General features: G+C 46.7%; 1 protein-coding gene across 4 annotated transcripts in view; it reads left to right on the top strand.

Moving 5' to 3' along the window:
- The window catches only part of Scn8a (sodium voltage-gated channel alpha subunit 8), a 170,679-nt gene that overhangs the window by 123,648 nt on the left and 20,870 nt on the right, over window positions 1–26,161 (top strand). For all 4 annotated transcript variants that reach the window (XM_028782253.1, XM_028782252.1, XM_028782255.1 and 1 more), the window contains 8 exons: window positions 4,812–4,944; window positions 10,610–10,848; window positions 13,944–14,117; window positions 16,148–16,504; window positions 18,650–19,120; window positions 19,467–19,584; window positions 20,072–20,226; window positions 23,657–23,830. In XM_028782253.1, coding sequence (XP_028638086.1) covers window positions 4,812–4,944; window positions 10,610–10,848; window positions 13,944–14,117; window positions 16,148–16,504; window positions 18,650–19,120; window positions 19,467–19,584; window positions 20,072–20,226; window positions 23,657–23,830 — 1,821 coding nt within the window. The remainder of the gene's footprint in view (window positions 1–4,811; window positions 4,945–10,609; window positions 10,849–13,943; window positions 14,118–16,147; window positions 16,505–18,649; window positions 19,121–19,466; window positions 19,585–20,071; window positions 20,227–23,656; window positions 23,831–26,161) is intronic.

Raw genomic sequence — 26,161 nt, 5'->3', positions numbered from 1 at the left:
GAGAGAGAGAGAGAGAGAGAGAGAGAGAGAGAGAGAGAGAGAGAGAGAAAGAGAGAGAGAGAGAGAGACTCTCACTATATGACCCTAACCATCCTGAAACTCTGTGTAGGAAATCTGTGTAGACCAGTTTGGCCTTGAACTCACAGAGATCCCCCTGCCCCTGCCCCCTTCCAAGTGCTGGGATTAAAGGTGTGTACCACCACCCATGGCTGAAAATTTTTCTTATTTATTAAATACTTTTGTGATGAAAAGTATTTAATAAATCCTTAAGTTATGGTAAATTATGTTTAATGTTTGTGAAAACTTAGAAACTAGTTCTCTAAAATCGTTACATTTTTTTTTTATCCCGGCAAGTGTGTTAGAGACAGCTTTGTTAGTCTTTGAGTCATTTACTTTATATATTTACCTTATGGTGCTGGTGATTGCACCCAGACCTCATACATGCTAAACAGGGGGTGGAGGGGCGCTGCCACTGAACTACACCGGCCCCTGTCTTTTAGTTTTAGTAGGGAGGGTTGGTTTTATGATGTTGTCCTGGCTAGCCTAGAACTTTCCGTGTAAACTAAGCAGACCTTGGTCCCACAGACATCTGCCGGCCTCTGCTTCCCATGAGTTTATTATTATTCACAGAATTTATTTTTTTAAAATGACTGTAGCAAGGAAGTCAACACTCATGAAAAACAGATCCAGTCATGTGTAAACTCATGACTCTATGCGAGGGAAACACTGCCCTTCCCACAGCAGAGTGGTAGTTTTCAGGGCCGGGTCTGCAGGCGCACGGGAGCTCAGCTCTCTCTCCAGAGACCTGCCCAGGCCCACAACCATGAGGCTGGGCATACAGAGAAGCAGAGGCAGTTGGGCTGTTGAAATGTATATGTCCTCTCTATTTAGCTTAATTTTTATTATTTTAATTATGTATATGTGTGTGGGTATGAGTCACATGGTTGTGAGTACCCAGAGTCCTGAAGTGTCAACAGGCAGTTGTAAACCACCTGATGTGGGCTCTAGGAATCAAACTCTGGTCCTCAGGAGGACCAGTGTGTGCTCCTCACCACTGAGCCATCTCTCCAGCCTCTCTATGTCCTCATTAGATCGATGTTTAAGATCTTTGGATGGTTTTGGACATTTGGTTTTGGATTGTTGGTTTTGGTTGAGTTGCTAGTTTCTTGGTTGTTCTAGATATAGGCTCCTTTTTTAAAGATTTATTTATTTATTTCATATATGTGAGTACGCTGTAGCTCTTCAGACACACCAGAAGCTGGCATCAGATCCCATTACAGATGATTGTGAGCCATCATGTGGTTGCTGGGAATTGAACTCAGGACCTCTGGAAGAGCAGTCAGTGCTCTTAACCACTGAGCCATCTCTCGAGCCCCCTAGATATAGGTTCTTTAGGACCCAATTTTAACATTAGGTTTTATTTTGTGATATTGCTTTCTGCATCTTGTTCAAGAACTCTGCCTCTGCCTCAGTGCTATGAAAATGTTTTTAACATGCTTTTTGATTCCGTATCCACATCTCTGATCATCTCAAATTAACTTTATATAAATAAGGACTTACAAATTAAGGACTAGGCTGGGTGGCTATCCTGTCTTTCAGTACCTCTTGCCAAAGCTTTCCTCTCCGGGCATGTTGAGACCTTGCTCACACATGCTGTACAGTGAGTTCTCTCCCAGCATGTTGGGACTTTGCTCACACATGCTGTTTTATATATAGTGAGCCTATTTCTAGAGTCCGATTCTCTACTTATGCCAATACATGCTAACCTTCTTCATTCTGACCTCATGGGAAGTTCTGAAATGGGATAGTACAAACTTTTTAAACAAAAATCTGCATGTATTTAAAGATGTGTAACAGAGTCCTTCAAAAGTTTATTTTAACCTTCTGACTTTTTAAAGATTCCTTTTCTTTATTTTTTTTAAAGGTTTTATTTATTTATTTATTTTTCATTACATGTAAGTACACTGTAGCTGTCTTCAAACACCCCATAAGAGAGCATCAGATATCATTGTGGATGGTTGTGAGCCACCATGTGGTTGCTGGGATTTGAACTCATAACCTCTAGAAGAGCAGTCAGTGCTCTTAACCACTGAGCCATCTCACCAGCCCAAGATTCCTTTTCTTTACCCAGCCTTTATATGTCCTTATTAATTTCAAAATCATTAGTTTCTTCCTAAAAGCCTTGACTTTTGATGGACATAACACTGGGCTGATGAGTCCATTTGAAGAGGGCGGCCATCTTAGTTCTAATGTCTGTGAACATGGTATGTTCCTTTGTTTATTTACGTCTTCTGAAGTGTCTCTCAGTAAAGCCATACAATTTATCATGAGAGCTGCTCGTCTTTTGATCATTTTATTCCTTGGTATTTTTTAAAATATTACCATAAAGATACAATTTTAGAGCTTTATTTTTGAAGTATTGCCAGGATATAGAAATATAGTTAAGTTGCACATTCTATATACATTGTAGTATCTTGTTTCTGTTGGATTTGAAGGGTTTGGAGAAACTTCCACAGAGTTTCTACATATACTTTCTGTGAATAGTTGTCATATTTACAGATTTGCTTTGTTGCACAAGCCTGGACTTCAGATTCAACACTGATAGGTGTGGTGAGAGATGTCAGCCTTCCTTCTTTCCCACCTCACAGGAAAAGTGTTTACAGGTGGACCCAGAAGGGTGGTGTTACTCTTCCAGGAATGTCGTGTCAGGCTGATGCTGCCATGTTCTCTGTCCTGTCAGTCTGATGACAGACTCACCTCAGCTTTCCTTGGTTAAACCCCTGTAACCTCTGTAACCCCGTAACCTTGGTTGCTGGCCCCATAACCTCTTTCCAGTCAACTCACATGTGGCGTAAGAAGACAGGAATAAGCATAATCCTCCCTCAATAGGCTTGAAGCTTAATTTTCTGTGGTTGGTGTGAGTTTCTAAGCACCCAGCTAGGACTGGGAATATGGAATACATGGCCCAAGTCCAGTCCACAGCAGAGGCAGGAGTGCTGGCTTCCGAGTAAGGCTCATCACTGATGGTCTGGTGACTGCACCCCGCCGTTTAGCCTCTGCTTTTACTAATCTTGTTCTTTTAAGTTTGCTAGTAACATAGCCTGAAGGAATTATTTCTTGCTACATCTAGATACAGAAAATAGGTACCAAAGCCATAATATATGGAATTTCCATTCCATATTTGTCATCTGGTCTTTTGGGGGTGAACATTTTGAAAATCATCTGTCATGCATTCTGTAGACTGATAGAAGGGTCAACTCAGTAGAAATCTCAGATCAATCCAATGCCAGAAGTAAGTATCTAATATAGAGAGCCTTTGTATATTCATTTTTACATGGTTATCATTTTTACAATGTAATAGATTTAATATGATTTATTAAATATTCTATCAGAATGAAAATTATGGCAAAAAATGGCTTCTTAGAAACAGTACCTTATCTGAAATAATAGTCAATAAGTCATTCTTACATATACAGACATTTTTATAGAAGTACAATCAGGAATCCCCAAGGAAATCAGTTATTTCTTATCTCCATTTCTTCTACAGTCCAGCTACGTTAAAAAAATAAATAAATAAATAAACTTGGGTGAGCCCAATGCCTAAGTCAGCAGGGCGGTGTGAGTAAAAACCTAGATCAGATTAATTTTATCATCTGCTAGGAATTATCCCCTGTACAGTCTTTCAGATCTAAACAGGTGTGAGGACAGAGAGGTTTTGAGTAGCTCCTCAGAAGTGTTCTATTTCCAAAACAACCAAGATTATTTTGTTGCTGAGCTGACATGTTTCTCTCGCCTCACTCAAATATGTCTGTTTCTGCGCTGGAAATGGTGAGTGCACAAGCCACCCTGGAAGGAGCAGAAGAGTCCACACAGGTGACATAATGCAGGGACAAAATGGTTAGCCTAGAGATGGGTTTTAAGCTGTCCATTTGGACAGGACAGAGAAGGGTGGAGCTCCTCCAGACTGGAAACAGCAGCAGGGGAGGAACTCAGCCTCCTAATTTTCAGATAGAGGTGAACCTGAGTTGTTTTGGCGAGAGAGCCAATTCTTGCCAAATGTTGTGACTATGAGACTAGGACAGGAGAACACAGGATCTGTTCCCATCTCTGTGTCCCCGGGGGCTGTGGCATTCCTGTGTTAGGCTTAACCAGAGGAGGTATTTGGGTCCCAGCCAGATTCTTGGGTTCATTGCAGATCTGGTTAAATTCAAATGACTTGGTTTCAGTCACAGAACTAAAGATCATCCATGGCCAGCTCATGAGTAGGATTATAGGGTCAAGAGTTGTAGCTTGTTTGTTTGTTTGTTTGTTTGTTTAAGCCTCCTATGGAGCAGGACCCAAATCCAGTCAGAAAGTGGCTGTTAACTCTCAAGATGTCTGTGCTGCTGCCACAGACAGCATCTTGCTGGGATATCTTGCCAGGGCCAGTCATTATTATAGCTTGCAGGGCTCATGGTTGGGTAAGACTTGTGGCAACTCAAGCCAGACCAAATTCTGGCATGGAGAGGGGAGGTGGGCATGAAGCCCAACCCTGGCTGAGGAGCTGTTGGCAATAGTTGCTTGAGAGAGGAAGGGGGGACACGAAGCTGGGCGGGTGAGGAAGGAGGTGAGTGCATCCAGGAGAAGCTGGGAGAAGGAGAACATGGACTCTAATCACCTTGTCCTAAATTCTTAAAGAACTAGTAAAAAAAAAAAATAAGATTTTTAAGTTAAGGTTCTTGCTCACACTTAACTGTCAACCCAGTGGGGCCCAAGCCTTATGCTAACCAAATATAACTCACCCCATTAGCTATTTTATTTATTTTTTTCAGGCGACAACTGAGGTGGAGATTAAGAAGAAAGGCCCTGGATCGCTCTTAGTTTCCATGGAGCAGCTGGCCTCCTACGGACGGAAGGACAGGATCAACAGCATAATGAGTGTTGTCACCAACACGCTAGTGGAAGGTGCGTGCCCTGTCTTGCCTATCCTATCGGAGCAACTGAGCTGTGAGCGTGTAGCGTGTGTGGTAAATATAGCCCCACCCCTTGTAAAACTGGGTGCGCCTTTGGAATAGATCTCACCGCATACAGAAATCAGGGTCACAAGATGTCTTCCCCGGGCTGCGTGTAAAGAATCAAATGAACACCTCAGACCTACTGACAGCGTCACACACAGGTAAGAAGTATGGAAGCACAGCAGGGAATCAATCACTGGAGGATCTCAAGATGCTCCAGGGAAACCACCCTTCCTGGCCTCAGCCTCACGGATTACCTTCCTCCTCTCCACCCTGCTGACCTGCAAGCCCTTTGGGTTTTTCCTGAAGGAACCTGTACTGTGCGTTAGATTGTCCTTAGCTGCTACTCTCTCCAAACACCCCTAGAGCCACAAACATGTATAATGGGTGGCTAGAACCCCAAAAGTCTCTCTCTTCAGGACTTGGAGCACAGGGTGTGAGCAGCCATTTTTGCATCATAACCGTCTGCGGGGCTGTTGCAGTGAGAGCTGCCTTCTCTGGGCTGCATGGCTTCTCCCTGACACAGCTTGGCGCAGCCTAGCACTGCTGGGATGGTAACTCTGGCAAGGTCCAGCCCTCTCTGCCGTTCTGGTATATATCCCAGATTCCACTTGGAGGTCAGCTCAGGCACTAGCTTCCCTCACAAAGGATTCCCATTGGTTGGTTCTGTTTGTATTTTCTTCCTTCGGTACATGCTGTTCTGAGTGTGGATGTTTCTGAGGGTTCAGACATCTGGTCTCATGGTTCACTGTGCCAGGCTAACTCAGCACTAAGCACAGTCCTTGAGATGGTGGTGTGGAATGGCTTGCTAGCCCTAGGACACATATTCTGAGTTGTTTAAGCTCACCGTGTGTGTGTGTGTGTGTGTGTGTGTGTGTGTCTGTGTGTGTCTGTGTGTGTGTGTGTGTGTGTCTGTCTGTCTGTCTGTCTATGTGTTGGGATAGGGGTGCCATGGAAAGAGAACCCCTAAGAAACCCATGTAGTAGCATTGGTACCCCCAGAGGTGCAAACAGTGAGAAATACTACTGAGCTTAAGAGTAGCAAGTTGAACAACTTTCTTTGAGCTGCCCGAGCAGCCTCTGTTCACTCTGGGTTTTCAGTTCCCACAGAGGTCAGTGTCTGATTCTGGATTTCCAGTTCCCGTAGAGGTCAGCATCTGATAGAGCGTCTTCAAGCTTTGTGGCATGTGCTTTGAAGTTTCAGACAAATTACAGCAGACCATAAGAACTACAAGCTGAGGACCACTAGCTTGAGAGCTCTGGCTAATTTTATTTTGCACTTACAGCCCAAGACAGATTTTTTCCAAGTGTGTGTAGCAATTGAGATAGAAAATCAAGCTCCCACAGATGCATTCATTATTGGCAGGGACACCACCATCACAACAGAATGATCTGTCCAGCCCAGAGATTACTGATGGCTCACTGCAGTGGCCTGGCACAGGGATGGCCAGTGGAGAGGCTCCAGCAACACTATAAACTGGGCTTTGCTGTGCTTGGAGCAGTGGAGTATTGGTGTGGGTCACTTCCAGAGACTTCGACTGAATATGATGTACATGGGCACTTGCACTTTGAAAGCTGACTGTGTCTTCCTCCCTTCTCCTCTACTCATTCTCTTCTTTCCACTAGCCACACATATACACACACACACATACACACACATACACACACTCACACACTCACACACACACATACACACACATACACACACTCACACACACACACATACACACACATACACACACTCACAATCATGCACACATACACATATTCACATACACTCGTATACATACACACTGACACACACACATACTCACACGTACACATATTCACACATACACACATACTTACACTCACTCATACATACACTCACACATTCAGACACACATACATACATACATACACACACACACACTCATGCACACGTACACATATTCACATACACTCATACACATACACACTGACACACATACACACACACACGTACACATATTCACACATAGACACACATACAACAGAAGCATCGCTCAGGGAATAGAGATGGCTATAGTTGTAATCGTGTTTCCTAAGGAAGAAGGCTATTCCGGCACTTCTCTGTTGATAGGCTGGACCGCTCCCATAGCCTGTACCTGTCCCAGCACCACACCCCCTGGCCTGTACCTGTCTTAACTCCTTTCACTGAAGCTGACGAGCAGGGACTGCTATAAGCAAAGAGCGGTGAATGGCTGCAACTGAGGAGTGTGAGCAGATCAAAGACATTAACAAAGAGCCACTGGCTTTAACCCCAGCCCTGGCTCTGTTTACTGCTTGCTGCACTGAGAGCATTAAGTGAGTAATTATCCTGCTTCCAAGACTTGCAACTAGAAAGGTCTGATGTCATTTTAGTCCAAAGATTTAAATAATTGCTTTTGAAGCAAAGAGACAGACTCCTGCCTACCTAAAGGTTTAGATGCTGTAGTGGAGAATTCCAGAATCCCGTTCTTAAGAAGAAAAATCTCTGCCCCTCCCTACTGTATCCTGTTGAAAACTCACTCAGCACTGTCCAGTAGACTCTGCCAAATTCCCAGCTAGCAGAGCCATGAGCTCTGGGCTGTGTCAGCACTGGGTCGAGTGTAGGCAGACGAGTGCAGTCTCACTGTTCCTCAGAGCAGTAAAGCTGAGGAGGAGAGTGTGGAGAAGAAGGCAGTTCTAATTCCCTAGGGAGGAGTGGCCATGGCCATTGCTGCCCCTCGAGCATCCATGCAGTCACTGCTGCTGGAAGTGCTGAGGCAGTGGGCAACTCTTTCCTGCCCAGCCCAAAATTGCTGGAAGTTGTTGAGTCGAGGGGAACTCTTGCCATAAACCTTTTGGTCCTTCAAAGTCACTGTCTTGGTGGGTCAAGGGTACACTTTGAAAACAGCTTCTAGTACTCTCAGGACTGACTTGTGTGGCGGCCACTCAAAAGATACCCAGAAGCAAGGCAGGGGAAAGTAGGCAATCCACCCAACACCTTGCTCCCTTAGCTCAGCTCACTCCCTGAACCCAGTGCTTTGCCATGGAGGCCTGAGGGGCTGGCCAGAAAGTAACAGGAGAGCCTGTAAAACCATCAGGTACAAGGTGTATCTGCCATTCCTGCCACTAGGGAAGCCGAGGCAGGAAGATCCAATGAGCCCATGAGGCAACATGAGACCCCATCTCAAAAAATTAGTAAATAAAGGGAAACTAACAAGCCTCCATTGCGCCGAGGATCCGTGAAACCAAGGATCGAACTAAGGACTTCCTCCGTCTCTCACACTCATCATGCTCTCCGTGGAACTGACCTCCCTGGGGCTCTCCCCAGCTCAAGGATGTAGCTAGGGATAGGAAACAGGTAGCCTGCAGGAACCCTCTGGGTGGCCCCAAGGGTAGAGAACCCCCTTGCTGTCTGCTAAGACATGGAACCCAGTACCGCATAAGGTGTGACTGTCATGTCACCTCTCAGATGCGAACAGTTGGGGCTTCATCTTCCCCAGCAGAACTGCTAAGCCACAGACATTTGGAGAAGGGAGGAGATAAAAAAGGAACGGAACCGAATTTCCAAATATGCACTGTAAGAATTTATGGAAATAAGAGAACCTTTTCGCTTCTCTTTTTCGGGGATGAAAACTAAATTTACCTTGGGAAAGGAGGGAGTTCTGCGGGAAAGAGGCTGAGGCAAATTCTCTTCACAGACTTCTTTTCCCACGCAGACTCCCACGTGGCTCTCACTGGGGCCCTTCAGTCTGAAAACCAAGGCAACCATTTTCTTAGCAACTAGGGAGCCAGTCAGATACCCAACCCAAACCACCCCTCCCTAAAATAAAGCCATCGCCATGGGCCAGCCAGCTGGAGAAAGGGAAGCAGACTGGTTGACATCCCATTCTTGGAGAAGCATTGGAAACTTTTGTGTATTTTGCTTTTATTGGCTTATTTGGTTGATGGTGGGTTTTGTTTTTATAAATCAAGACTTATGCAGCCCAAGCTAGCCCAGTCATTTAGCCCAGGCTGGCCTCAAATTTATACATTAGTCTGTGTGCCAGGCTTACAGGGGTGCTTGGCTTTGAGGAGAATTTCATTTTCATTTTATCAGTGCCAGTGGAGGTTGAAGTCCTGTGGACTCAGTTCCTGGTCCTAAGGATATCCCCCTTGGCAGATTTTTAAGTTCAGCTTCTTGAAGAACATCTTCACTGGATGAGGAGCTTGGAGTTTTGTAATCCCAACTGCTTCATTTCCTGTAATTTGAGGAGAGTCTTACCTCCTGAGCCTTGTACCAGGGTTGGTGTGGCCACAAGCTGAGGAGCTCTCTGCCTTAGCTGTCTAAGCGATCTTTTTAATTTCGGCTTCCTAAATAATCTGAGAGACCAGTGAGTCAGTGTCTGTTCAGCGCTGAGAGTCCCACAGTTCTGGGAACAGGCCTGAAGGAGGGTATCAGTGTCACTGTGGCTCTGGGGAGGGAGCCTAGGAAGGAGAGCTTGTCTAGGACCAAGCTGCAAGCTCCCCTCACTTCAGCCAGAGCAGTTCTGGCTGACCTTTATGTATGGGCCACATGAGGCAGTTGAAAAGCTAGATTCTTCTCTTAAGAGAAATGGGAATAAGAAAAAGGAAGGACAAAAGAAAGTATGGAGGGGTGGAGAGAGATACTACAGAAAGAGAAGAAAGGACTAAGAGTAGGAAAAGAGAGATGGAGGTGGGAAGAGAGAGAAGGAGAGGGTGCACACTGTGTAGCTACCTCAGCTATGAACTGCAGCCTCACTGAAGGTGGGACACTGACCTGTACTCTGAAAACAGCAGACATGTGCATGGCGTCTGTCAATACCTTTCCTGATGATGGAGAGGACATTTCTGCCAGGTACACTCTCCAGAGCACCCACTATCTTCTAAATTCTGAGGCACTTGGTAGATATATTTTAGCTTGTTTAATTCTGTGTGTGTGTGTGTGTGTGTGTGTGTGTGTGCATATGTGTGCATGTGTGTATGCATGTGCATGTGTGTGCATGTGTGTGCAGGTATACATTTGTGCACATGCACATGGAGGCCAGAGGTGAGGCAGCTAGGCAAGCTCCTGGGGATCTGAACTCAGGGCCCCACGCTTGCACAGTAAGTAGTTTACTGACTGAGCTGTCTTTCCCAGCCCCCAGTTTGTTTCATTCTTACCACTGCCCCGCCTGAAAAGTGGCTTTACCTTTTTCGTGGTCCCACTATTAATAGCAAGTATCTAGCCTGGTATTATAGGGAAGGGACTTTTTCCTTTTATCTTAATGTGAAGGAAATCTGAGGGGACAGCAAACAAGCTCCCTTTATTCACAGATTTAATAAAGACAACCACCTGCCAGAGGAAGATACTTTGTATTCTGTTTTCTCTGTACCAGTGGTTCTCACCCTTCCTAAGGCTGCAACACTTTAATACAGTTTCTCATGTTGTGGTGACCCCCCAACCATAAAATTATTTTCATTGCTACTTCATAACTGTAATTTTGCTACTGTTATGAATCATAATGTAAATACCTGTGTTTTCCGCTGGTCTTAGGCAACCCCTGTGAAAAGGTCGTTCACCCTCGCAGGGGGTCACGACCCAAGGACTGCTCCCTAATGAGAGCTCTCTTTGTTCTTTGCTCACTCCAGAGCTGGAAGAGTCTCAGAGAAAGTGCCCACCCTGCTGGTATAAGTTTGCCAACACTTTCCTCATCTGGGAGTGTCACCCCTACTGGATAAAACTGAAGGAGATCGTGAACTTGATCGTCATGGACCCTTTCGTAGACTTAGCCATAACCATTTGCATTGTTCTGAATACATTATTTATGGCAATGGAGCACCACCCCATGACACCACAATTCGAACACGTCTTGACCGTAGGAAACCTGGTAAGACAGCAGGGTCTCTGATGGAATGACTTGAATGTGGTTTTGCTGTGGGGCTTTTCCTGGTGGGGGAAGCTAGAATTTAGTTAACTAGGAGGTGATAGTTACTTGGGGTCAAGGGTGTCCACATGCCCTGGCGCCCGCACTTCTGCTAGCGGCCACGAACCTTCAGCTGCGTCTTCTCTGCAGAACTCTGAAGACGCCTCTTAGAGCTGTTGGCAGGAAGTCAGCTCTAGTAGCAGAGTGGGAGACAGGACAGTGGGTTGGTTCAGCACCCACGACAGGACTTCTGAGTTGGTTTTGGAGAACCCCTCGTCTGTTTCTCGTGCTCATCCCCGTGCTGCTTAGAACCCCTCTTTCCCTGCCACCTTAGGTAACAGCCCCCTAAAAGAAGGGGTTTCTGTGATGCACAGAGCACCGAACACTGCCTGCACTGTGGGATCTTACCTCCCATATGCTGTTATTTATGGGGAACATTGAATTCCAAACTGCTTTCCCCTCCGATCCAACTTTTGGGCCATCTTCCAGTTTCTGCTATTAGCTGATCCCTGCCAAGTTTCTTGTAATGTTAAGTCATAAATTTAATTATATTATTTAGAAGATAGAAGTATGAAGTTTTAAAACATCAAGAGGTCATGACTTTGGGTTATGTTTTCCTTCTTTAGTACAAAAACGAGGAATTGCTGGGTTCTGATGGTTGGGACCCAGGCTCGAGCTCTAGTACCCGATGCTGGGTGCTTCAGCACACGTGTGGTACCGCCAGCCCGTTAGCATCCCGAGCACTGCCTTCCATATTGAAAGTCCCTCATACTTCCAAGACTGACAGCCTGGACAGGTCGCCCTACACACCTGCATGCATGTCCTGCTTGACTCTCGAAGAGTCATTCGAGCCCACCTGGACACATGTCTCACGCCCCCGCACGCCATAGGCTTTCTCTAGCATGGAAGTCCTCCTCGCCCCACTTAGACCCTGAGTCCTACGCTGTGCCACCGGTCTGTGTATCACTACCCAGACACTCACTTCCTCCTGGCTCAAACCAGACCACATCCTCTCCGTCCTGTGCTCTCAGAATGGGCTACTTCTCTTTGGGAGCATCTTCCCTACCTTACACAGGGCTTCCGCTTCAGGGGAGCTCTCCCTCACTCAGGTCCTCCCTGCCGACATGCTGTCTTTGCCCCAATTGAGCTCCTCTTCGCTGCCAGCCCCACTTCACTCTTCAGTGTAGATGCGTTCCCATCCTGCTTGGGCCTGGCTGCCACTGTAGTGTAGCTATCCACTGCAGATCATAGCCCACCTCTAGTAGCCCCCGCCATAGTGGTTAGAAGCCCCGCCCCCTGGCTGATAGCCGTGCTGTTCATCTGCGTGATGGTCTCATTCCTTCTTGAGAACTGACTTCTGATGCTGGGAACCCTGCTTAGCCCCAAGAGCCGGAACCGGCCCCTCCCCGTGGATTAAAATACTGTTGTATAAAAAGTTCTCTGTAAAAACATAATAATCCTAATAAGCGGTGGTGCACACCTTTAATCCTAGCACTTGGGAAGCAGAAACAGGTAGATCTCCAAGTTCAAGGCTAGTCTGGTCTACCAAGAGACTTCTAGGACATTCATGGCTATAAATAAATAAATAAATAAATAAATAAATAAATAAATAAATATCAGTAAGAGTCATGTGTGGGTAACCTGCCCTGAGGTATTGTGGGTAACCTGCCCTGAGGTATTGTGGGTAACCTGCCCTGAGGTATTGTGGGTAACCTGCCCTGAGGTATTGTGGGTAACCTGCCCTGGGGTATTGTGGGTATCCTGCCCTGAGGTATTGTGGGTATCCTGCCCTGAGGTATTATGGATAACCTGCCCTGAGTATTGTGGGTATTCTGCTCTGAGGTATTGTAGGTAACCCACACTGAGGTATTGTGGGTATCCCGCCTTGTTCTATAATTTGATATTATTTCAACATGTTACTTTCCTAAGGCCTGTGGGATAGGGACAGCCTCAGGAAATGCACAGTGCTCTGTGGGGCATAAGAAGAGGAGAAGAAGGGAGTAGTTCTTGCATACAACATGCCACAGATGAATTGGCTATTACACTGAGAGGTCAGAAGGAGGCACCAAGTGTTCCACAGTGAGGGATTTCCTTGAGAAAATTTCATTCAGTAGAGCAGTAACAGGCAACAGAATGGATCAGGAAGACTATGCAACAGCTGAGATAGACTTGCAATAGCTGGGAAATTAGGCCTGAGATATTCTGTATTATGAGATATATATGTATGTGTATATATACATATATATATGTTTAAAAACTGAAAAACAGATCATAGAAAATGGTAATTATATGCAAAGCAGGTAGAGTGGTTTTGTACACTTTGGACAATATGTGATTGCTTTTATCACTTAAACTGTATCATATGACTAGGTCTGGTAATATGTAATAGCAATATATATCAAAGTGATAGAATATATTGTGAGCAATTATTTTACAAGTGTTACTTCCTTTTAATTGATGTATACTTGTGTGTGTTTATAGGGCGCGGCTATTATTTCAAAACATGTGCACACGGTACAGTGATTAGTTCAGAGCAATTAGCAAATCCGACACCTCCAACACTTACCTTTCTTTGCAGTAACCATCAGCGTCCTCTCTAGCTGCTCTGAAATACAGATACATTGTTGGTGATTATAATTACTCCCCCATAAAATTAGACCGCCCACCTTTAAATGCCCGCCCACCTTTAAATGCCTGCCCACCTTTAAATGCCCGCCCACCTTTAAATGCCTGCCCACCTTTAAATGCCCGCCCACCTTTAAAAGGCGGTAGCGTTTTTGTTCATATTGCTTAGATTATTTCTAATCGCGTGCTACCCACCCACCATGAGCTGAGTGGTTCTCGAGACACAGATGGAAGTGCTGGGGCTGAGAACTTCACTCACACGAAAAGGAGCCTGCCCTGTATCAACATGGGGCGCCCACGGGACGTCTAGGTGTTGATTCTGCATCACGGAGGCCAAAGTTGGCTCTTGATTCCTGGGTATGTTGTATTGAAAGAGGTGATGAGGTGTGTTCCTTCTGGTGCCCCCTGCTTACCTCCTGCCTCCACCCCTTCAGGTGTTCACTGGGATCTTCACGGCAGAGATGTTCCTGAAGCTCATAGCCATGGATCCGTACTACTATTTCCAAGAAGGCTGGAACATTTTTGACGGATTTATTGTCTCCCTCAGCTTAATGGAGCTGGGTCTCGCAGACGTGGAGGGGCTCTCAGTACTGCGGTCTTTCCGACTGGTATTCCAGATTCCTCCAATTTCTCTGCGTGTTTCCGTCTTACAACTACTAGACAGCACTTTGTATAAGATGACTTAGGTTGGGCTGGAGAGATAGCTCAGCAGGAGCACTGACTGTTCTTCCAGAGGTCCTGAGTTCAATTCCCAGCAACCACACGAAGGCTCATAACCATCTGTAATGGGATCCAGTGCCCTCTTATGGTGTGTCTGAAGACAGCTACAGTAAATAAAATAAATAAATCTTTTTTTAAAAAAAAAGATAACTTAGGGCGTCTCCTGCCTCACTGCGGTTGGCCAATTAGTTGACCTCTCCACTAAAATCTTGAAACCTTTTCCGCTAATTGTAAGAATGTGTAAAAGTTAGGGTTTGAAGTCAATAAGCTAGTTCTTAGAGGTCCCTTAGAAAATAGTGATGACTTGAGAAGACGAAGGCTTCCCAGGGCCTTCTAAGGTCATTTGATTGGCTCCTCAGGTTGTTTCTCCCAAAGTAAAGAGAATCTCTGTGTTTAAAGATGGTGTTCTTCATTTCTTCAGTGTGGTAACCTCTTCCAGAAATTGAAAGTAAGATAGTGTCTTATTAAGTTATATTGAAATTAGTCATCGAACATTGACTTCATTTTCCATGTTATTAGTGGTTAGTGTCGTTTTATTAACATATTTGTATAAGGAAATGTTAAAGTTGGTAATTCTGGAGAAGCCACTGTAAACACAGGTCTGAGCAATACCTGGAGCCTCTGAATGAACTATCCTCTGAGTCAGGACAACAGCTGCAAGTTTCTCACAGAGACAGTCAGCTTCCTGAGGAAAGAACTGACTAGCGCTCACAGGACCAACATTACATGCGGGGCACCTCACTGAAATGGCTGGTTATGATCTAGTCCACAGTTGATTTTTTTTGTTTGTTTGTTTTGAGATTTATATGTTTTACTTGCATATTGGTGTTTTGCCTGGATGTCTGTGCACTGCATGCAGTCCCTGAGGAGACCATAAGAGGGCATAGTGTCCTTTGGAACTAGAATAACAGGTGGTTGTAAGCTGCCAAGTAGGTGATGGGAATTGAACTGGGGTCCTATGCTCTGAACTCCTGAGCCATCTTTCCACCACCATCACCCCCCATATAGTTGACTTTTTAAGAACTAGTTTTATCTCAGTTACAAGAGAAAGGGTTAAGTGAGAGACGAAGGCTGAAAACTAATCTTTTGAATAACTCGGAAGCCAGGCAGGGAAAACGGAGTGGTCCAGAATGGTGCCTGGTGACTCTCAGAGCTGTCAGATTAGAGCTACATCTCCAGTCAGCACAAATTACTGCCGTTGACATCTACCAAAGTGTCTATGTAACCTGTGGCACCTGACACTGATATTTCATGGTGGAAATGTTGTAATTCCATTGGCCAACACACCCTGGCTTTGTGCATCATAATTCCCAACCTGCTTGCCAGGACCTTGTGATTATTACAGAATATAAATAGTTATGATTGACAGACACCAGAATCTATGTTTTCTGAATTATTAACATCGGTTGCCCCTTCCACAGATGTTTCCCACATATGGTACTGCCTCTCCTTGCCCCAAATTATTCTGAACATCTCACACTTTCATATCAGCCATTGGTTAGTTGTTGCCAGGAAAAAGGAAATCCTTAGCATTTTCTAATGTGTGTTTTCTGAGGTAACAATTCTCCTACATATTGCACGCCCCTTGCTAGTTCGTCTCTTTGAGAGTCGAATCAGAAATGGCTGTGTTCTGACTCAATGATGTAAAGATCTAGGGGTGGGTCCTTGGGTCCTGGACTTAAACTTTTCATTCGATTTCTGAGATTCATCAGTTTTCTCTTATCCATAACTCAGTTTAATCACTTATAGTCTGAGACACGATCAGGAAGTTCTGAGAATTTCCTAAGGATGATAAATAAATCTAAACCAATCTTTCTAATTCTGCATGTTGTTTTTTTTTTTTTATTTCAGCAATGGGGTAAGATAGCGGATTATCACTTTCTTTTCTTTTTTTTTTTTTAATTGTTTTTCTCCTTAGCTCCGAGTCTTCAAATTGGCCAAGTCCTGGCCCACCCTAAACATGCTAATCAAGATCATTGGGAACTCCGTTGGCGCCCTGGGCAACCTGACCCTGGTACTGGCCATCATTGTCTTCATCTTCGCCGTGGTGGGCATGCAGCTCTTTGGAAAGAGCTACAAGGAGTGTGTCTGTAAGATCAACCAGGACTGCAAGCTCCCTCGATGGCACATGCATGACTTCTTCCACTCCTTCCTCATCGTCTTCCGTGTGCTGTGTGGGGAGTGGATCGAGACCATGTGGGACTGCATGGAGGTGGCCGGCCAGGCCATGTGCCTCATCGTCTTCATGATGGTCATGGTGATTGGCAACCTGGTGGTTAGTACCAACATCGTCACCCCATCCCCCTTGGCTTCCCCACCACCTTCTCTGGTGAACTCTTTCTTGGCTCAGATCTGCTGTAAGGCACAAACTGTTCATTACCAGAGTCTCTACTGAGTCGTGGCACTCTATAACTTGGTAACCCAAGGTCATGATCGAAAGAACAAACCACAGTAAGGTTAAGTGATTCCCCCATGGACTCAGGTCATGCACAGCTGATAGACTTGAGGGGTTTTTTCTGTCTGTCCTTCCAATTACAAGTTACCTTTTTCTAGAAAAATCAGCATCTGTTCACCTTGGCAATGTTGAAATCCCAGGGTATATATTTGTTTATTGTGGCCTCCTCCACGTGCATTGTTGAACTTGTAATACCATCCCCAGTCTCTGCCCACCAGCTACTAGTAGTGTCTGCCAATTTTCAATGGCCAAAAATGTCTGCAGATGTTTCCATGTGTTCACTGGGTGACTTGTGCTCCCTATAGCAGGGAAAGTGGCTCACACAACCCCTATAAAGTGGCTCACACAATCCCTATAGAGCAGCTCACACAGTCCCTATAGTGTGGCTCACACACCCCCTATAAACTCTCATCAATCAGTTCTCCCAGTTCTTCTGTAAGAAGCTTCCTTGCACTGGACACATTCCTTGAGGCCAGCCATGGCTTTCCCATAATAAAAAATCCTGACACTCTCCACATGCCTCCCCCAAGTCCAGGTCCTTCCTCCACTCCTTTTGTGTGGTCAGCATCTGCCTTTATATCTCTTTCTTCACATGGTCCTGTACCCACAGTCTTCCTCACAGCGTCTCTTGGCTGCATCTTCGCATTTCTAGTATGATCACAGAACTACCTGCATCATAGCCACACAAGGTTCATTCAGTAAAAAATCATAGTTACACAAGGTTCACTCAGTTAAAAGTCATAGCCACACAAGGTTCATTCAGTAAAAAATAGCCACACAAGGTTCATTCAGTTTAAAAAAAAAAAAAAAGGCAGAGCCAGGCCCTGCACCAGATCAGAGTCTCTTCAGGTTAGGCAGAGGAGATATGTGTGTTACCAAATATCCAGTTGGTTCAGACTGTATCAGCCCATCTCTGTCTCTGCCCCAGCCTTCTGATGTAGCTAACAGCAATGATTCCTTGAGATCTTGATCATCATTTATACCCCTTCATTTAACAGCAGTTAGCAAGCTGGGTGGTTTCACACCTGTAATGCCAGCACTCAGGAGCTGAGGCATCGGGACCATGAGTTTAAGGCCAGTTTGGGCTACGTAATGAGACCAGAACAGTAGCGTGTGTTATCCAACACGGTAAAACGGGGAATTTAAACAAAGCTCACATTTCATGGCTTGGCGTCTGGCTCTGCAGTAGACACTGAAGTCCTGACCCTGGTGGTCCTGCCTTAGCTTTACATGTAGCCAGTTTGCAGGCTCTGCCCCTGCTCCTAGCCAAGGAATTTTTGTAAACATTAGGAAAGCAGAGATAACTCACATCTTTTTTTGCCTAGTTGTTAATATGTTACAGGGCCTTGCACATGCTGTGCACGTGATCTGCCATTAAAGTGTCCCCGAAGCTCCAGAATACATCCTTGAGGGAGGGTGGCATACATATTTAAGTTTTGCCTTCTTGGTTTGTTTATGAAAGTATGGTTCTGGAAACCTAATTTTATTTTTCTAACTCAGGCCCTTTGAGACGTCTGCTGTCACAAACGCACAACCCTGTGCACTCATCTGGTCCAGATAGCCAGTCTTCCATATAGGCATTTTTTAGTCTTATTTTTGGATAATTTTCTTTCAAAGTGAATACAGCCTTTGCTTCTTGTCATAAGAAAATTAATATATTTCACGCATCATCAAACAAAGGGAAAAGTAGAGAAGGGCCAGGAAAAGTGCAAAACTCCTTCAGTGAAAACAAAAGACTAAACACTTAGCACGTTAGCATGCACAAGGCCAGGAAGTCCATCTTTTGCACACACACACAAAAAAAATGAATAAAATGAACTATGACAGGAGCCAACACAGCACAGAAACCCTTTGCAGTCTATGTGACTCTGTTGGCTTCCGATTTGTAACACTGAGGAGAGAGGATAACTTCCTAAGACAATTCCACATTTGCTCCTTTTTCTGCTGCTGCTGCTGCTGCTGTAGGTGCTGAACCTATTTCTGGCCTTGCTTCTGAGCTCCTTCAGCGCAGACAACCTGGCGGCTACAGACGATGACGGGGAAATGAACAACCTGCAGATCTCTGTGATCCGGATCAAGAAGGGCGTGGCCTGGACCAAACTGAAGGTGCACGCCTTCATGCAGGCACACTTCAAACAACGGGAGGCGGATGAAGTGAAACCTTTAGATGAGCTGTATGATAAGAAGGCCAACTGCATCGCCAACCACACCGGCGTGGATATCCACCGGAACGGCGACTTCCAGAAGAACGGGAACGGAACCACCAGTGGCATCGGCAGCAGCGTGGAGAAGTACATCATCGACGAGGACCACATGTCCTTCATCAACAACCCAAACCTGACCGTCCGGGTCCCCATTGCCGTGGGCGAGTCTGATTTCGAGAACCTCAACACAGAGGATGTTAGCAGCGAATCAGACCCCGAAGGCAGCAAAGATGTAAGGTCCCAATCAAGAAAACCTCCCATGTTGTGTGCGAGCACTCTCGGCCCCAAAGACTGGCTTAGCCGTGGGCTTAAGGGAGAGATCTACAGTAGCCACTTTGAGAGCCATTCCAGTGCCCCAGGGTCACACTAGGTCTTCCCTGGGGACAGAGCTCCCTGGGCTATTCAGAGTTAGTCGCATGGATGCTGCAGTCCACCCTTTAGTTTGTCCCTGCCCTTAATCCAGCCACCTGCCCCAGTGATTAGCGTCTGTCTATACCTGACCCCTAGCAGAGGTCATGTGATCCAGGGCCGTGATCCTCCTGCGCAGCTCCCTGACCATCCTCTTCCTTTGTGTCTAGAAACTGGACGATACCAGCTCCTCAGAAGGAAGTACCATCGACATCAAGCCTGAGGTAGAAGAAGTCCCCGTGGAGCAGCCTGAGGAATACTTGGATCCAGATGCCTGCTTCACAGAGGGTGAAAGGGGCAGGGACGGGCTGGGCATGAACCGTGTGCTATTATTCATTCATGGCTGCCCGGGCTGGAGCCACTATGGCTGGGCGCCATTTTGGAGGCACTGTGGTTGGGCACCGTCTTGGTGCAGTTTTTTGTTTTGTTTTGTTTTGTTTTGTTTTTATTGCGTCTTAAAAATCATTTCCCTTACTCGGTTCTGGCGTACAAGTTCCCAGTCTCTAGTTTTCCATGCCTGTCTTCTCTTGACACTGGCCCCCAGATTACCATTGGAAAGGCCTCCGCAGGGCGCTGTGCCTCCCGGCCTCTCACAGCTTCCTTGTAGAGATCTTCCTGATTCCAGAGGTCTTGCCTTTTTATTACCCTTGCAGCATAGCCTCAGCAGTTCTCAACCATGTTCAGCTGCTACCCTCCCTACTGTGGAGTGGGAGCCTGGAAAGGGACCGGTCATCATAAAGCGTCCAGTCTGACCTGACTCTCCCATTGGTGCCAGGTTGCGTCCAGCGGTTCAAGTGCTGCCAGGTCAACATCGAGGAAGGACTAGGCAAGTCGTGGTGGATCCTGCGGAAAACCTGCTTCCTCATTGTGGAGCACAATTGGTTTGAGACCTTCATCATCTTCATGATTCTGCTCAGCAGTGGCGCCCTGGTGAGAGTCAGGGGAGAAGGAAAAGCGGCTGGTGGGGGAAGGGTACAAAGAAACACTGAGCAGAGGCTGGGTGAAGTTTCTGCCCAGCGTCTTCGAATGGACGAATGGACGGATAGTCGGATGTCCCAAGAACAGGAATTTGTTCAAGCGCTCTGAGTCTAGAATCCACCCTTCTTCACATCTGACCTTAAGATGACCCCCGAAACCTTCAATGCTCTTTGCATGGGGATGAAGACAAACCTGTCACTGCCAGCTTTGCCCTACCCCAGGCAGCTTCCTGAGATGAGTGTCCCTCTCCACATCCAGACTGCTAGCTCTTCATTTCCGTTCCCCGAGGTAGGTAGGGTGGAGCCCTCCACTCACCCACACCCTGGAAAACCCACCACATAGCTAGTGTTCAGAGATCCAGGTCTGCTCTGGTCTCAGTGCTCAGCAGCAGGTAGCCATGCAGAGCCGAGCACAGACGCCTCCTCTCATGGGCTCATTATCTTGGCATTTGCCCCCATGCTCAGCCGGGTTGTCACAGAGTACTTGAGAGACGCTGAGCAGGGCAAGTGTGTGGTAGTACTAGCCCAAGGAGAAGCTAGTGAGGTCCAAGAGGAAGCTTTGTGAAGAAGACCTCAGGATTAAAGCAGGGGGCCCAAATGATGACAGGGTAAACACCTATCTACTAGATGGGGAACCGGGCTGTCCCCCCTATCCTGGGTCACCTGTCACACGAAGACTTCCCAAGGTACGGTGGAGGCCCCAGGGTAAGGGTGACATGGTCCCTAGCAGACTAGGAGAATGGGGTGGTGTTCATCACTGCCATTCTCCAAGTCAGAGTGCCCTCAGCCTCCGCTTCCTTTCCCTGTCTCCACACACAGAGTAAAGTAGTGAGGGCCCAAAGGTTTTATGCTTTCTGTAGCAATTTCCGTTCATCATCAAAGACCAAAATTAGTAAATACTGACTCAGTACAATAAGACCCTGTACAGTTAATAGACGTGTACCCGGTAGTACACGTCTTTATCCAGCACCCAGGAAACAAAGGCAAGTGGATCTCTGAGTTATAGACAAGCCTGGTCTACAAAATGAGGTCTAGGACAGCCAGGGCCACATAGCAAGACCCTGTTTCAAAGAGAGAAAAGAATGGGAGGGAGGGGAGGAATGAGGGAAGGCTGGCTGGCCGGAGGGGAGCCGTAGCCACAACATACAAGGAAAGCATAGAATACAGTTGTGAGCCTCAAGGGGAGAGCACCCGGCGACGGGACCGCTCTTGGCTTCTCAGTTTCACTTACAGAATAGATTTATAACCAGAGCTCTGCCTTAAGTTGAAGCTGTTGCTGGTTTTCTTTAAATAAAGATGCTTAAGCCAAGTCCATGAGAAGGGTCTCAGGTCCCATGACTTATGTCTGCCCTGTTCATTCGTGCATGGAGATGGCACAGCTGACATCTGTGCACTTTTCTTCTTTTTTTGTGATGCTGGGAATCCATACCAGGGCCCTGCACATGCTGGTTAAGCCTGCTGCCAGTGAGCTCCATCCCCCACCATCCATTTTGGGAGACACGGCTGTAAAGGGCCTGTTCTCCCCTCTGGGACCATTCAAAGCGGGTGCTGGCAGGGGGCTGCTCTCCACCTTCTGGGCGCTTCCCTCATCCCAGGCATCTCCTCCTGCGGGGCACTTTTCCCGTCTCTGTGACAAAATGTCTGACAGAGAACCTTACCGTGGCCCCTCCTCCCAGAAGCTTCAGTGTTGGCCCTTTGGCTCCTTGTTTCTGAGACTATGGAGGTAGAAGGCCACGCATGGCAGCAGGGGCATGTGGAGGGGACATAGTTTACCTCATGGTGGACAGGAAGCAAGGACACGGGCAAAGTAGCACCTTCCAGCTCAGTGCTGTTCCATCCAACTGAACGTGAAGCTCTACCATCTCCCAGGAAGCCAGTCAGAGTTTGAACCTATCAGCCATCCTTTTGGTTTCCCCCGGAACCACTCTCACTGACACACCTACAGGCGTGCCTTTCTACTCTCCCAATCACAGGTGTAACCATCACGCTTCCTCTGAGCACCACAACTACCTAGTCCAGCATTGAGCAATAGGAGGGCCTACCTCCTTCATGAGACCCATAGAGAAAGAATAGAACTATGTGTTTCTACCCCGAAGACTCTCCCACCCCTGGGGCCCTCCACTCATATCTATGGCATGGAGAAGCTAACAGAAAGGGTCTTGTCAAGTCTGATAAACCATGGGCAGGGATGTGAGCAACTGGAATACTCACACCCTACCAATTAGTGTGAAGTCCTGTGGAAACCTTGGGAAACAGTTCCTAGTTCTCCAGTGTTAAGGACCTAGCAGCAAGTTCGATTGGAAATACATTGCCAATAAAACACAAACGCACATAGCAGAATTATTCATACTAGCTTAGAAGTAGAAACAGCTGAAGTGTACATCAGGTAATGATAAGTAAACAAAATGTGGTGTGTCCATACCTCAGAGTCATGTTCCTCCATAAAGAGTGAATCGTGTACACACACACACACACACACACACACACACACACACACGGCAGTGTGGAGAGAGACTGAGAACTTTGAGAAGCCAGGCTTCGGGGCTGGAGGTGGCTCAGCTGTTAAGAATACACGCCGCTCTTCCAGAGGACTTGAGTTTGGTTGCCAGCACTCATATCAGGCAGACCACAACTTCCTGTATCACCAGCTACAGGCGATTCAACATGGCCTCTGTGGTCACCCGCACTCCTGCATACATACCCTTACACAAACACACACAGAGACATGTGATTAAAAAGAAAATAATAGGGGGCTGGAGAGATGGCTCAGCGGTTAAGAGCACTGATTGCTCTTCTAGAGGTCCTGAGTTCAATTCCCAGCAACCACATGGTGGCTCACAACCATCCGTAATGGGATCCAATGCATTCTTCTGGTATGTCTGAAGACAGCTACAGTGTACTCATATAAATAAAATAAATAAATCTTAAAAAAAAAAAAAGAAAATAATAAAAAAAAGAGGAAGCAGCCAGGCACAAAGAAAACTGATGTACTGGGCCATCTTACCTGTATGAAATGCCCAAAAAGGGCAGATGAGTGTACTGAGGACCAACAGGATGAGGGGCCAGATGGTGACAGCTAGAGGTTGTGTACGTTCTCCTGGTGAACTAAAATGCTGTACATTTATAGATGGATATGTAATATCCTAAAAGCCATTGAATTAGACATTCAAATATGGAATGTAAATTATTTCTCAATAAAACGCTTTCCTGGACTCATACACCAAACCCTGGGTTCAATCTCCAGCATCACTGACTAAATAAGCAAGGAGGGGGAGCCGGGGGCAGAGTGGAGGAGCAGGAACCCGACGACGGCGGGCAGCTCTCGTTCGGAGCTGCGATGCTGGCACGTTCCCCTGATCCAGCAGCTGCCGCATCTCTTTCAGGCCTTTGAGGACATCTACATTGAGCAGAGGAAGACCATCCGGACCATCCTGGAGTATGCGGACAAGGTCTTCACCTACATCTTCATCCTGGAGATGCTGCTCAAATGGACAGCCTACGGCTTTGTCAAGTTCTTCACCAACGCCTGGTGCTGGTTGGACTTCCTCATTGTGGCTGTAGGTGTCCAGTTATCTATCCCTTGCCCTTTGTAGTAGGAGCTGGGGCTAGCTTAGCCATGGGTGTACACCTGCAGGCTCAGGTGAAGGTCCTGTTATGACAGTTAGTTCTTATTTGAGATCAGGACCTCTGAAGACCCTGCATTGCCCCAGAGCCTGTTCTGTCCTTCTTACCACTGGGCCTGGCTTACTTAGATTCATAAAGACCCCTGTCTTTAGCCTGGACAGTGGAAGGTTCTTGCTCTACGACAGCAGGACATCCCCTTTCTGATACTATGAGATGGGATTCTGAGATGAAGCAGGTGTGGGCGTGAGGCGGGGTGTGTGGATAAAGTGGGTTGTGGGAATGAGGTGGGGTCTGGGGATGAGGTAGGGTGGAGGGATTGGGGGCAGGGTCCGTTGCTCCTGTCCATGGCATGGATACTTCCCAGGTGTGCCAGTCAAGTCACTTCTCCTGGGAAGAAGGACCTGAGATATGGCCATTTCTGCCGTGATCACCAAATGCAAACTTTTGTCCTCCAGGCTGTATGACCCTGTCCACGGCTTCCTGACCTCAAGCTCCCTTGTTGTGTTTTCAGGTTGGAAGCAGCAGCAACTGATTCTCACCCCACCAGCAGTAACTAAGCGTGATTATCTTCCACTTTCTGCAGTAACTAAAACTTCTCTCTTGCTTCATTTAAAGAAAGGGTGTGTGAGACTCACAGGACCAAGGCTGTGGAGAATTCATCTGGGGCCTGGGATGAAGGACCTAGAGGCTGGAGCCTGGGTGGGCATGTTTCCAAGAAGCTTTGTGAGCTGTGTGGTGATTTGCCTGTGGAATTCCTATGGAATCTAGGACAGATCAGTTGGGAGATCTTTCAGGACTGCACCAGCAATGACTTCTTCTTAAACACATGCCCTTCCCAAGTTCTCTTCGACCTCTGTGGTGAGTGAGTGCTTCCAGGAGCTGACATTGTCTTGTCCTCTCCTATTGCAGGAAGCTAGGTGTATTTGTCAGAGTTGTCTAGACTGACAGAACTTACAGAGTGATTATAGGCAGACAGACAGGCAGCAGATGACAGACAGACAGACATAGAATTTATTTGAATGACTTACAGGCTATGGTCCAGCCAGTCTAACAATGGCTGCCTATGAACAGAAGTTCCAAGAATCCATTCAGTCATTGTCCTTTCCACAAGGCTGGACATCTCAACTGGTCTTCAGTGTCCCCCCAGAATCCCAAAGAACCAGGCTCTGATGCCAGGGAAGGAATAGACTTGCTAGTGAATTGAGAACAAGGAGGCCAAGAGTAAATCTTCCTTCTTCTATGTCCTTATCTAGGCTCCCAGCACAAGGCATGGCCCAGATTAGAGGACAGTCTTCCCACCTCAAAAGATCTGGATGCAAGGTGTGCCTTTTCCACCTTAAAGGTCCATATTAGAAGTGAGCCTTCCCTTCAAATCAAGCAGAAACCCCTCACAGGTGTGCCCTCCGTGTTTTGGGTTTTAACTCCAGGTGTAGTCAGGTTGACAAACTCCAGGGAAAGGGGGCGGACCTTGCAGTTAACAGGCCTAGACACTTAAGCAGATACGGATTCCAGCTGAGGGGAAGCATATGGGCTGACACCTGGAGCTAAGCTGTCTCTCTTCCTAGAGAAGGGGACATGCACAGTAACTCTCGGGGCACCTGGGCTCAGAAAGATGCCCACACAAGCCCCTCGTCTCTCAGACCTAATACCGAGGACACAGACAGATAGGTCCTCTACCACAGTCTGGCTGCCCAAGAACTGTAATCTGGGACAACGCTTCCCTTTCTTCTGTGGTCAACCCCAACCTGAACCACTTCCTCTCTGGGCTGAGCAACCTCAGGTTCAAGGACACAGTCAGGCACGTCACATGCACCTGAACCCAGGCCACCACTTACTCAGCAGTAAGATGGGCATGTGCTAGTTGACTATAATCAGTTCCTCTAGCTTTTGGAAGGTGCTGGATTGTTACACTGCTGCAGGTCCCACGTTGGCTCTGAAGACTGCTCTATGCCAGTCGCTGGTCATCAACATGAACTGAGTACTGTACTCTGTACAGAACTGCCTTAGTTAGTATGGAATCCCAGGAGGACAGGGCAGTATGGCCCCGGCTCTGGGGGAGCTTGTACCAGCTTCTACAGCAGCTGTAACCTAGCTCTATGCCAAGGTAACCCAGCGTGTGGGAACAGGGTTCTCACAGGAATTACACTGTTTGACCGCTTACCTCTGTCTGGTTATCCACGTGTCTGATATTTATTGAATATCCATGATACACAAAACATGCTGTGTTATGGGCAATATAAAGAGTATCAAACACAGCTGCTTCT

The sequence above is a fragment of the Grammomys surdaster genome, unplaced genomic scaffold, assembly GCF_004785775.1.
Source record: "Grammomys surdaster isolate TR1022 unplaced genomic scaffold, NIH_TR_1.0 724, whole genome shotgun sequence".
Taxonomy (NCBI): Eukaryota; Metazoa; Chordata; class Mammalia; order Rodentia; family Muridae; genus Grammomys; species Grammomys surdaster.
The sequence above is the reverse complement of the archived record's forward strand: the minus strand, read 5'-3'. Positions and strand labels throughout refer to the sequence as shown.